Source organism: Perognathus longimembris, chromosome 6 (assembly GCF_023159225.1).
Source record: "Perognathus longimembris pacificus isolate PPM17 chromosome 6, ASM2315922v1, whole genome shotgun sequence".
NCBI lineage: Eukaryota > Metazoa > Chordata > Mammalia > Rodentia > Heteromyidae > Perognathus > Perognathus longimembris.
In genome coordinates, this window is record NC_063166.1 from 8,216,716 (window position 1) to 8,229,112 (window position 12,397).

Genomic DNA, 12,397 nt, shown 5'->3' on the forward strand with positions numbered 1-12,397 from the left:
CTAGACCGTTGCAATGCAGTTGGATTTCAGGGGCACCAAAGAGATTGCTCGAAGGCATTTCCTGCCTCTCTCGGGGTGCTGAAGTGTAGATTCATTTGCCTGAGTCAAGAAGGCTCTGCCGTCTTCTGCTCTGGGCTCTGTGGCACGTCACTTGCTATGTGGCAGTAGGTGATGGGCGTCGTGGGCGTGGGGTTAGTAATGGGGCAAAGGCGGCCCAGGACTGATGGGCGTGAGAGACGGGACTGGAAAGAAACAGGAGTAAGGACATAAGTGGAGATGGACACCACACCTGTTTCCCAAAAGACCAGATGATTGTTAGCATTGCGGGATAAAGACATCCCTAGATAACTGGCTGGCTGTCAGCCAAAAGAGGAAGAGGAGGTGGGAGTGGTGGTGGTGATGGTGGAGGCGGAGGAGGAAGAGGAGAGGGAAGAGGCCATAAATAAGACCTATGTCAGGCAGAAAGATTGAATTCACAATAACAACACTTCTCACAAGGAGACGCTCAGGCCTAGTTGGCTCCACTAATGAATTCTATCAGACATTAAAAAAATTAAAATCAAGGCAAAAGATTGGTGACCCACCAACCAATAGCATTTCCTGGGGCTAGAGGGGGGTCAGGTGGAGAGCAGTCCGTCTTTAGGTGGTGGTGGTGATTTGAGGGAGGGGGTGGTGAGAGGCCACTCTTCACTCTACCGCACCAGTTAAGAAAACAGAACACTTTGGAGAGCAGGAGAGAGGAAGAGAAAGGCCGCTCGAGAAGGCAGAGCGCCTCTTGTGGACCATGGACCACTTAAAGCTTCCAGGTATGGAGATAGTAACCCATTTGTACATCCACTTAAAAGGTAATAAAAAGAGGATAGAAGGGGGGTCTCCGAATACATGCCCTGTAGTTGCAACTACAAGCAGAATCTGATTTGGAAAACACACACACACACACACACACACACACACACACACAGAGTTCTATGCAGCCTTAAATAATAATGAAATTTTGTTGTTTGCAGCAAAACAGATGGAACTGGCAATAACACATTGTAGAGTGAGCCAGTCCCATAAAGACAAGTGTTGAATGTTTCATCTTTAGAGTATGAGCTGGGAGATAGTAAAGAGGGGACTATTAGAAATGTGGAAAGAGAAGGGGCAGGGAGGGAGGGAAGAGGAAAGTAAGGACAAGAGTTGAATATGATTAAAGTGCACTCTATGCATGTATGGGAATGGCTAAATGAGTCCTTTATCTTAGATCACTAATATATGCTTAGAAAAAATGAGTTTCTAGTGATGTAAGATCTGACTGTAGAAAGGGGGAGGCTATTTAGGAAGAGGAAGGGAATCAGTAAGAGGGGGCGAAGGACAAAGGAGGATAAAGGAAGAATGAATCGTTATATCTACCTATCTGTGAAAGTGTCACAATGAAGCCTTTTTTTTTTTTTTCTTCTGGTCCTAGGGTTTGAACTCAAGGTCTGGGCGCTGTCCCTGAGCTCTTTTGCTCAAGGCTGGTGCTCTACCATTTGAGCCACAGCTCCACTTCTGGCTTTTCGGTGGTTAACTGGGGATAAGAGTCTCATGAACTTTCCTGCCTGGGTGGCTTTCAGTCAGGATTGAACTACAATGCACAGATTTCAGCTTCCTGAGAAGCCAGGATTACAGGCATGAGCCCTTGACACCTGGCTTTAAAACCAATTCTTTACAAACCCTTCCAAAAGAAGAGGGGAGAATACTTCCCAACTAAGTCTAAGGCCAGTATTTACCTTAATACTAAAAGGGAGAGCACAAGAAATCTATTGATTGATATTCCTAACGAATGGATATAAAAATCCTCAACAACATACTAGTGAGTGTTACCTAGGAACCAAAAAAATTATATGCCATAATAAAATGCCCCAGAAATGTAACGCTGATTCCACACGTAACGTGGGGGGGGGGGGAAGTGTGTGAGAGGAAAGGAAGGAAGGAGAAAAAGATTGGTGAGGAGAGGGAAAGGAAGACAGCCCGTTGTGCACACTTTGGCGACTTCACTCAAGTCAGGCCACACCAAGGGGACCTCTGTATCCACCCCTCAAAGGAATTCCTGGTCTCTTAGGAGTTCACATGCACTGCTGTCCTTCTCTACGTAATGGCAACTTCTTTCTTTCCAAAGACAGTAGCAGAACATCCCTGGATCTTGATGAACCTCTGGTTCTCTCTTCTGCTACAGTTGTACTCATGACTCTGCTTAAAGAAGACGTCACGGCATGCTTTAGAAAGATAGCTTTATTTGGATAAGGATACAAATATCAGTGATTATAAAAGGCTAGTATGTTTGATATGTAACCTAAACACATATTTCAAAAGGGGTATTAGAGGCAGTAAAAGAATCACTGTTCTTTCTTTAGATTATTTTTCTTTTGTTTGAACAACTTCTTGAGTTTCTTCTGCAGCTTTATTTTCCTTGTTACCAGCCACTCTGTCAAATTCTGAAAGAAGGATCATAAAGACTATCAGAAACCAGACCTGCAAAAGGAAGAGAACTTCAGGGCCCAGAGGCAAGGAATTAAATTCTTTCTTTTCCTTGCCTATACCTTACCTTTTACTTTCATAGAAATGACAGTGACTTCTAAAACCTCCTTTCTTTCCTATTCCAAGGAAATAGCCCAGTTATTTAAGCTAGACCCAAAGAAAAACTTTCTAAGCCTAAGAGTTATAGATGCTAAAACAAAAGGGCAGAGGCTTAAGAAATTAAAAAAACAACAACAACCGTATACTTGTCTGTTTGTGCTGTATCAGCACTAAGAGGGGTTCTATTTGCCTCTAGAGCAAAGAATAATTCTTTACTAATTCCTTTTCATTTTAGATGTAAAGCTTTTGACTACTTCTAAAATATTGTTCTTCATGCCTCCCACAGAAGGTTCCAGGAAAGAATTCTTACATTGTAGTCCTGAATTGGTTTTCTAAAGAGTTGTTTTCCTCTAGGAACTCTCCCTCTATGGAAATTGTGGCCAGACAGGTGTCTAGAGGTCTGATGATATTCGTCAAGGCCATGGCTTCTTTCTTCCCACAGATCATGACAGTGGCCTTGAGCTCAGAGACCCAGCGGTGATAGACGGGGCAGGTCACACATCGAGAGAAGAAGTCCTTAAAGTACTGAAAGGAAGAAGCGTTAATGAGCTCTGGCATTGGTACTCTCTTCCCAACACACCATCTTAGCAGAGCTTACAACAGTCCCTACTTGCAATATATTCATTTGGAGGAAAAGCTAAGTCTGGAAATTTGGTTTAGGATATAGAGAACCTAGAATGTATGCTGGACTCAGAACAGACTGAGCCACAGAATAGGTGTGTTGAAGAAGGGCTAAATAGTTACACTATAACCATAGTGGGTAGTATCTGCGCAAATGGGGAACCATGTCTTAATCAGATGCAAGACTATCTAGGTAGGAGCTTTCTAGCTAGAGAAACAAGGAGTTCAAGGAGCAAAGGGAGACTGAGCCCATAAGGGGAAGAGCAGGGAGAGATGCAAGGGGCCCAGGGAGTCACAGAGAATTAGGGGTCAGTTGAGCAGCAGAGGGCTACCTGGAGGGCTTGTCTGTAGGACAAGGAGGGAATGCGCTCGCGGACACCCCTTGGCATTTTCTGCAACATGAGCACATTGCACTCTAGGAACCGGACAAAGCCATGTGAACCAAACAGGGAGGCGTTGGTTCTTCTCACCAACTGGCAGGCCTTGGAGAAGTGATGCTCAAACAGGTTCCACTGGGAGTTCTGGGCAAACCTGGAGGCGTAAGTTACAATTTTTACCAACCATGGCTGTTAGTCAGTCCTGTGGCACCGACGTGGCGAGTGCACGTGTAAGGATGGTTTAGAGCTTACCGGTGATCCGCAGACTTGCCAGGGCCTACTCTGGATAGTGCCAGGCAGGCACTCTTGCCACTCGAGCCCTTGTGCTTTTTGTAGGCTTTTCAGAGAAGGTCTCATGATTTTTCCCAGGCAGACCCAAACTGGGACCCTTCTACATCTGCCTCCTGAGTACCTGGGATTATTGGTATATTCCCAAACCAGCCCCACCTGTTCCTCTAGCTGTTTCCCCCCCACCCCCCTTGGTACTGGGGTTTGAACGCAGGGCCTTGCATTTACCAGGCAGGTGCTCTACCACTTGAGTCACACCTCAGCTCTCTGTCTAGCTCTTACAGGCAACCCTCAACCTCTGGGCTTAAACCTGCTAAGGGACACAAAGATCTTTCTAGTAAGATACAGGAAATGAGTGGTAAATGGTCTTTATAAGTTCATTAGAGATGTGAAGGTCTTGTCTGTAGGAGACAGATAGCTTAAATGGCTTCAGGGTGTCCCCCAAATTCTCCCATTCCTCCCAGATCCTGAGTAAGACATTACCACATGGCCAGGGAAGAGTGGAGCCCCAGCATAACGCCGCTCTGAGAGGCCAGAATGCAGCTGTGCTCATAATGTTGAGCGAAATCCAGGCACTCACAGAAGGGTCGACACAGCAATCCTGTAGACGAGAGAGGGAAGCAGGCTAGCTGGGCATCTGGTCAGTGGAGGAAATGGGGCGTAGATGTTGTGCAGGGAAGAAAACAAGACCTGGAAGGCAGGCACCCCTGAATCACAGTGCACTTCTCCAACGTTAGGTGACAGGGGCCAGGAGCAGAGACCATGCCTGAGGGACAAACCCAGGGCCCCCACCTGAGGTCTGAAACTCTTAGGTGTATGGTGCAGTGCTGTGTAAGGTTTACCTCTTCCGTAGAGCAGCAGGTCTAAGCATGCAGAGTAGAAGCAGGCCAGACCAAGGACATCATGGCCCTGAGAAATGAGCATCCACTGGCTCTCCAGCACATGGATACACAGATCAAATCTGCCAAAACACAGAGCGGCCAGGACCAGCATGGGGGTGGGAAAGATGGTGCAGAACTGGAGGGGATCCTAAACCTTAAAAGCCACCTGGCATCTCTGAGCGCTCGCTCTCTCTCTCTACACACACACACACACACACACACACACACACACACACACACACACACACACACACACACACACACAGGCAGTAGACAGGAGCCTCTACGGCCTCCTACTTTCCATAAGGAACATGGCGGGGAACGTGGGGAGTTTGTTCGTGCAGTTCTACTCTGCATTTCCATTCCTAAGCCTCGGCCAAAATAATGCTCCCTGGAGGGTAAGGGTGCAGTCAGTAGTGGTGACAGAGTAGTGGGAACGAAACAGCATCTCCCCCTCCCCTCCAAGCTTCTCTGGGAGAACATCAACCCCTTATGCAACAAAATGAGTGACGAAACATAATCTTAATACTTCTTTCTCAGGAACGTAGATCTAAAGAGGACTGAGAGAACCAGGTTATCCAGAGCTGGTTTCTTGAGGTGTCGGCATAGCTCATGGGCTTGAAAACCTAAGGAAGTTGAAGAGCACTGTGTGAGGTCTAGCTGTGGGTCTGGACTCTGAAAGCACCCCCTGCCCCCCGCAAGCCCCAAACCCTATTACCCAGCTTGATGGAGAAGTCGAGCTGGCCCAGGCACAGCTTGGTGTATGCCAAGGCCTGCATGAGGTGCGCTGTGGACAGTAGTCCCTCCCTGGAGAACCAGCATAGGTTGCTCTTCTGAATGGCCATCTGTTCACAGTGTAGCCACTTCTCCCTGTCACCCATGTTCTGGGAGAACTGGGAGACGTCCAGGTAGGTAGCGACAACCTGAAGGGCGACAAATACATTCCCATTACACGCTTACACACACACACACACACACACACACACACGTGACCTTTCAGTGTGGTCCTTGGCTGGGAAGGAGCCTATGATTATGCCTTGCTGGTCTCCCAATCCCAATTCCTTTGTCTCTCTTCTCCCACTCCCTTTCTCCCCAGACGCAGAAATGGTTTCTGCTACCCCTACTCCTCTAATTTCACTATTCCCACCACTCTCTCCTCCCTGTTCTCCCTCCCTTCCTTTCTCTCTCTCTTTCTAGAACTGTTGAGCCTCCCATCTCATACCCAGCCCACTGCCTGTTCTTTAAACGAATCACTTTCTCCACACTTTCTCCTCTTCTTCCCCCTCAAGGACTTTCCCCTTGAAAATGCTGACCAAATTCCCATTTTCTCTGATTAAGGCCTCGTTCCCGTTCTCCCTTCTTAGTGTCCTTCAGAAATGCTGCCTACCTCTCTACTATTACTAGGTCTACATTTGATGTGCTAATGGCTCTCTTCTTGTTTGGCAAGTTATCCTGAAGTCCCTTCAGTTCTCATCACTTGGAATTTTTACATGGGAGCTATAAACTCAGCCCTTGAACCTGCTCTCTTTTATACACTCACTCCTACACTTACCCAGTTTTATGACTTTAAAATAGCATTTACACACTAATGGAACTCATAATTTTATTTCCAGTTCAGACCACCCCTGTAACCAAACTACCTTCCCACAACTCCAACTGGATGTCTAACAGGCATCTTAAACATTTCCCATGCCTTGTTCCCAATCTGTCACCAATTTGTTTTCCTGCTGAAGACTTCTTGATTCAATTAAGGACATCTTAAAGCTCTGGATATAAATCTTGGGATTATTACTGACTTTTGTTTTTCTTTTGCATCCCAGAACAGATTCATGTTATCTGTATGATTGGTTATCATCCAGTAATTGTTGAGCCAATGGGTTAAAGACAGAAGACAGGATACTAAAAGACAGGATACTTTCCCTAAGTCAGTGGTTCTTTTTCAGATCACGGTCTTCTAGGAGAATCTAATGAAAGATATGAATGACGCCCTCCTCTCCCTCCTACTACACACCTTAGCTCTTCTGGACCCTCACACAAATTATACATTTAGTTCGTTGAGATCATACCCATCTCTACCCCTGAAAACCTCTCTACAAACTTCAAATTGAGAAACCAGGCTCACACACATGAGCAGTGGTGTCTAGCTAAGTCTTGGGTATTGGGGAGTCACGTTAAAAAGAGGAGCTGGGCAAGGCCTTTTTCCTCAATACCTGAGGCTTCTGAGTAAGGTCCAGGGATGTCTGACCTGGGTTTCATTTGCAGACTCCTCAGCTGAGTTCTTCTGCATAAGAGTGGCCAGGTAGGCAAGCCTGCGGCTGCTGGCTGTGGCCTCCAGGTTATAGAGCTGCCACAGCAGGGAGAGGCAGCGCACCCGCTGCTGCACGATTGCCAGCTGCTTCTTGCTGTCATAAAGCAAAGGGTGTTAAGCACGCCTTTTCTCTTCACCCATACCCAGCTTTTCCTTCCTACAAGGAGCTGAGGTCTACTCCTCATGTAGCTATGTAGAGACTGTCCAACCAGGAATGATCCTGAATCCCCTGCTCCTAACTCCATATTCCATTTCCAGTCCATCCCTCCTGGCCAAGAAGAGTAATTTTTTAAGAAAGATGGTTTGAATTGCTATTTTCCATTGTCAACTGGCTGGGAGAATAAGGTAGAAGACCTAGAACTGTCTTTTATATACTTATCGGTTATATGTACTGTGTGTCTTGTTTTGTATTTGGAGAAAATGAGGAGTCTTAGGTCAGTTCAGGCTGGGCCCTGGCGTCGCTATAGTGTTCTGCAGCCCTAAAGGGGTCCAGGACTGACTAGTTGGCCATGCTTCTCACTTCTCACGGAGGCTGTTTGGAGGAGGTCTCAACGAACTGGAATACCAATACTTTTCCAGAAATATTTGGAAAAAAACACCAAACCAGGTCCAAGGAAAACTCCTTTTTAGTAGATGAAGGGCTTGTCTAGCCAATCTTTTGGCCAAGGTGATCTGTCCCATGTTGAAACAGACCTGGAGATGGGAAAACAAGAAACAGCAATGGAAATATGGCAGGGGTACCATAGCAAGGTTTTGGATAGAACACACTGGCTGTGCTGGGTTGGAGAGCAGCCTGCTGAGTGGTGATATCCCGGTAACATGCATCAGTAACAAGAGCAGTAACAACAGCAGTAAAGGGGTAGGGAAACAGGATTTCATTTCCCACACGTGTCAGTGGGCAGAGGAGGAAGGTTCTAAATCAGAAACTGATGCTGCTAGAGGAGATAACATTGTCATCTGGCAGACACTCAATATGTTCTCAGCTACCAGGAAGCATGTGGGACATCACCAACTGCCCAGCTCTCCTTGCTTAAAACACTGCGCCACCACAGAGGGTATGGAGGTTGGCACTGGGAAGCTACCTGGAGCTTATTCGAAACCTTAAATCCTAAGGCTGAACCTCCCAAGAACGATGAAGTCTACGTGCTTCAAAAAGACCAATCTTGAGAGAGCCACACAGTAATTGCTTCACGTAGGGGAAAAAATAGTTTTGCTCCAAAAGCACAAATAATGCAATATTCTGGGCAACTCTAATATTCCCTTTGACTTTACATCTACATGTTGGGTTTATTCTCATAACCAGATTTTTCTCAGGATTTACATTAAAACTAGTTTATATCCAATGTGCAAAGGACACAAGTGGATAATCACAGAAAATAAATAAAAACCATGCATTAAAATACAATATGACTTTAAGGACTTTAAGCAAGTTTAGAAAAGACTGATAACATAACATTATGGGAAGAAATGGGAAAAACTTGGTGTCATTTTGGTGGGCCCCTTGGTGATACACACACACACACACACACACACACACACACACACACACATTTTTTGCCAGTCCTGGGGCTTGGGACTCAGGGCCTAAGCACTGTCCCTGAGCTTCTTTTTGTTCAGGCTAGCACTCTACCTCTTGAGCCACAGCGCCACTTCTGGCCTTTTCTGTTTATGTGGCACTGAGGAATCCAACCCAGGGCTTCATGCATTCTAGGCAAGCACTGTACCACTAAGCCACCTTCCCAGCCCCTTGGTGATATCTTAATTAACTGTAAAAATTTTAATATCTTCTGCCTTAGCATTTCTACCTTTGGAAGTTTCTCTTACAGAAAGTGAGAAAGAGATATTTAGCAAGAACATTCACTGTGGCTAAGTTTAGATAAACCTTAGAAGTAGAGACAACAGAAATACACATGAAAAAGGGAATAAACTATGGCATAGCCATACAATGGAGTTCGATAGCCATACAATGGAGTTCTTGCCAGCTACAGCTATGTGATGGGCCAATCACACAGTACCACACTACACTAAGATAATCACACTATGTACACCAATGTGCAAATCTATTCATCCTGCAAAAAGCCAGCTGAAGAAGAAAGAACATGTAGAATACTCTATTAAAACAGTGATAGGTGTGAACACTTGGTGGATCATGAATCTAGTATTTACTTGTAGAGGGCATGAAATGAGCGAGTGGAGGTGTTTTCACTTTCTATATTTTTATACTTCAGTATTTTTTAAGTGTTTAATTGTGTGTTTTGTTGGTCTTTGGGCTTGAACTCAGAAACTGGGCACTGTCCCTGAGCTTTTTCACTCAAGGCTAGCGTTCTACCACTTTAAGCAACAGTGCCACTTCCGATCTCCTCGTGGTTAACTAGAGATAAGAGTCTTATGGCCCTTCCTGCCCAGGCTGGTTTTGAACTGAGATCCTCAGAGCTCAGCCTCCTGAGTAGCTAGGATGACAGGCGTGAGCCACCAGCACTCGGTAAGTCTTTCATTTTTAAAATTTATTTTTTAAATAATATCTTTAGCTGTGAAAGGAGACTTCTACAGTTCAAATTAACCTTCATAATCACATGATCCCATTTATAATCATACACACTAAAGAAGGAATTTAAAAAGACAGAGTAGGGTACCTCTCAGGGAGAAACACCTAAAACCACAAGGCCACACCCTGCGCTCACCTCTGAGCGGAGACGGCAGAAAGTGGCTTCCTCAAACTGACAGATCTTCACCGTGTGCTTTTTCAAGAACAAGAACGCTGAAGGTTGGCCCAGAAGACTGCTTGCTTTCTTCAAATAGAAGAAGGCCTCCCGACAGGACATGGATGAAGACAATGGAATTCGGGTTAGGATGCTGCTGAGGATAAGGCTGGGAGGAAGGCTGGAGAGCGTGGTTGTGACCGAGAGCCCAGTGTGAGCGACGCTGAGGTCGCACACAGTCAGGGGCAGTGCCAGCCTGGGTTGGTGCGCTTTCACCACCACATTCCCGTCTGTCTTCTCCCGCATCCCTTCCAGCGCCCCGTCCTCCCATTTTCCTCCAGTTTCTACTTCTGGTTAGTTGCCAGTGACAGGCGTCAGTCCCAAGTAAAAGGGCTCGGCCGGAAGGCAGACAGCAGGGCTGCTCACCAGGTAATTGTCGGACAGGTCCAGGGCGGCAGCGGCAGCCTCCAGCAGGTAGTAAAATGTGCAGGTGGCTTCCCCCAGGACGAGGCAGTGCTGCACGAGCGGGGAGAGCACTGACGTCAGGATCTGTCTGCAGTAGCACGACGGGCCTTTCTCCAGGCTGTTCTGAGCCATTTGCCTGGTGACTTGATCCAGGAATTCCTCCTCTGTTCTTTGTGGAGAGAAGATGAAGAACTGAGAGTGGGGCTGGGGATATAGCCTAGTGGCAAGAGTGCCTGCCTCGGATACACGAGGTCCTAGGTTCGATTCCCCAGCACCACATATACAGAAAATGGCCAGAAGCGGTGCTGTGGCTCAAGTGGCAGAGTGCTAGCCTTGAGCAGGAAGAAGCCAGGGACAGTGCTCAGGCCCTGAGTCCAAGCCCCAGGACTGGCCAAAAAAAAAAAAAAAAAAAAAAAGAACTGAGAGTGGCCTCAAAGTTGCCACCTGTGCCAGGGCATCACCAAGTGTCAAAGCCATTTTTTAAAAGGACATTTTTCCATATAGTTCACTAATTCTATGTGTACTCTCCATCACTCCCTAATTTTTTTTTTAAAGTCAGGGACCAGAGTTGTAAATGCAATCCTCTGTTAGAGATTTTAAAAACCTAGCACAATCTAAATGGGGAAACACCACTCCTGAAGCATAAATTAACAACAGAAGTGTTAACCAAAACATTGAAATGAGACAAGGCAATAAGTAACATAATCTTCTTGCAATATATTTACCTTTTGTAAATGATATATTGGAATATTACCTCCTACCTTATCAATCCTGAAACTAAGATTTGTGATTATTTTTACTTGGGTCTCAAGTTTTGAGGTCATTTATATTTCAATTTAGAATAACAAAAAATCTTTTGTAAAGAACTTGATATGAATTCATGTCTCATTTCTGTAGATAACTGAAGGAAATAAGCAGTGATAAAACCTCAATTGGTCCTTCTTTTTTGTAGAAATTTTGATTTGAACTTTTTCCATGAAAACTTGTGACTGAGCATAACCTTTTGGAAAAGGAGTAAATGTTCAAGGAACTCAGGATACAAATATAACCTCTTGGGCAAACATTACCTTTCTTTACAAATGAGGGAACTGAGGCGTAGAGAAACTTATATTTATATGTGGTATAACAGGTACTGAGAGGTAAAGCCAGAATTAGTCTCATCCACCTTCTGTAGGGAGCCTGAACTCAAAAGAGATCAGAGTCAGATGTATCTGAAAAAGCAGAAACTGAAGAGGGCCTTGAAGGGTGGGCCAATACGCTGCTAGTGGGAGGCAGCAGAGACCACTCCAGCCTTCCCAAGGGAAAGCTGACACCCAGGGGAGGGTGTGGGTGGCTCCCCTGGAATACAGATTTATTTGAAAGCAGCAGGGCATCAGGTTAGGTAATGAGATTAACGTGTACAGAGAGGGGCTGGTAAACTCAAAGTGAGTACATTTAAAATACAATAGGCATTAGCAAGCCAGGACATTTATGATTGGGAAATGCATGTCCATTATCACATCACCTGAGGTAAAAATAAACAACTAGGAAGATAAAGTTATAGATGAAAAAAGACCTGCTTTGTTTATAGTGCATTTGAGAGTCATTAAATAAAGTTAATCCTAACAGTAAGAAATAATTTCCCTACAGATAACTGTCACCTTGAATTTTAAGTTGTACATGGGTCCTTACTTCTGGGTGGTCAGACTCCCTGTGGTCTGCAGGTGAGGCGAGTGTCCCACTGAGTGGCCATCTGCCGCTCACTCTGCCCTCTCCCCCCCCAGCACCCCCATCCACCTGCTGTGCTCACCTGAGCGGGCCTCCCGGCTTCTGGATGTCTTGGGGATCTGTAAACTATCTGTGGGCAGGGAAAAACAAAGGATTATCCTTCATCATACGTGTTTGGATTAAATAAACCCATTTAAAATTCCGGCCGGCCTTTTTCTTTTCCTCTGTAACAGATAACACAAAATTAAAACAATACATTACAAACTCTTTGGTGACAACAGCTTGTGGTTCACACAACTTCCCTCATTTTCAATGCCTCACTCCTGAAAGAATAATGTTCTAATTTAAAGGAGACAATATTTCAATATTTGCAATGCAGGAAAAAAAATATTGTTTCCATTTTGGTTTGATGGAAATCCATATCTGGTTCAGGTTTCTTTTTTTGCCAGTCCT

General features: G+C 45.4%; 1 protein-coding gene across 1 annotated transcript in view; it reads right to left on the bottom strand.

The window, feature by feature from the left end:
• Window positions 1-2,240: 2,240 nt before the first annotated feature.
• LOC125352606 (adenylate cyclase type 10-like) overlaps window positions 2,241-12,397 on the bottom strand; it is a 28,931-nt gene continuing 18,774 nt past the window's right edge. Inside the window, exons 20-31 of the mRNA XM_048347798.1 lie at window positions 12,027-12,074; window positions 10,199-10,401; window positions 9,755-9,880; window positions 7,594-7,766; window positions 7,011-7,167; window positions 5,484-5,688; window positions 5,295-5,391; window positions 4,727-4,845; window positions 4,368-4,521; window positions 3,552-3,750; window positions 2,909-3,123; window positions 2,241-2,456 (exon numbers count right to left, since the gene is read on the bottom strand). Of these exons, the coding sequence (XP_048203755.1) occupies window positions 2,450-2,456; window positions 2,909-3,123; window positions 3,552-3,750; window positions 4,368-4,521; window positions 4,727-4,845; window positions 5,295-5,391; window positions 5,484-5,688; window positions 7,011-7,167; window positions 7,594-7,766; window positions 9,755-9,880; window positions 10,199-10,401; window positions 12,027-12,074 (1,703 nt within the window). The 3' untranslated portion in view covers window positions 2,241-2,449. The remainder of the gene's footprint in view (window positions 2,457-2,908; window positions 3,124-3,551; window positions 3,751-4,367; window positions 4,522-4,726; window positions 4,846-5,294; window positions 5,392-5,483; window positions 5,689-7,010; window positions 7,168-7,593; window positions 7,767-9,754; window positions 9,881-10,198; window positions 10,402-12,026; window positions 12,075-12,397) is intronic.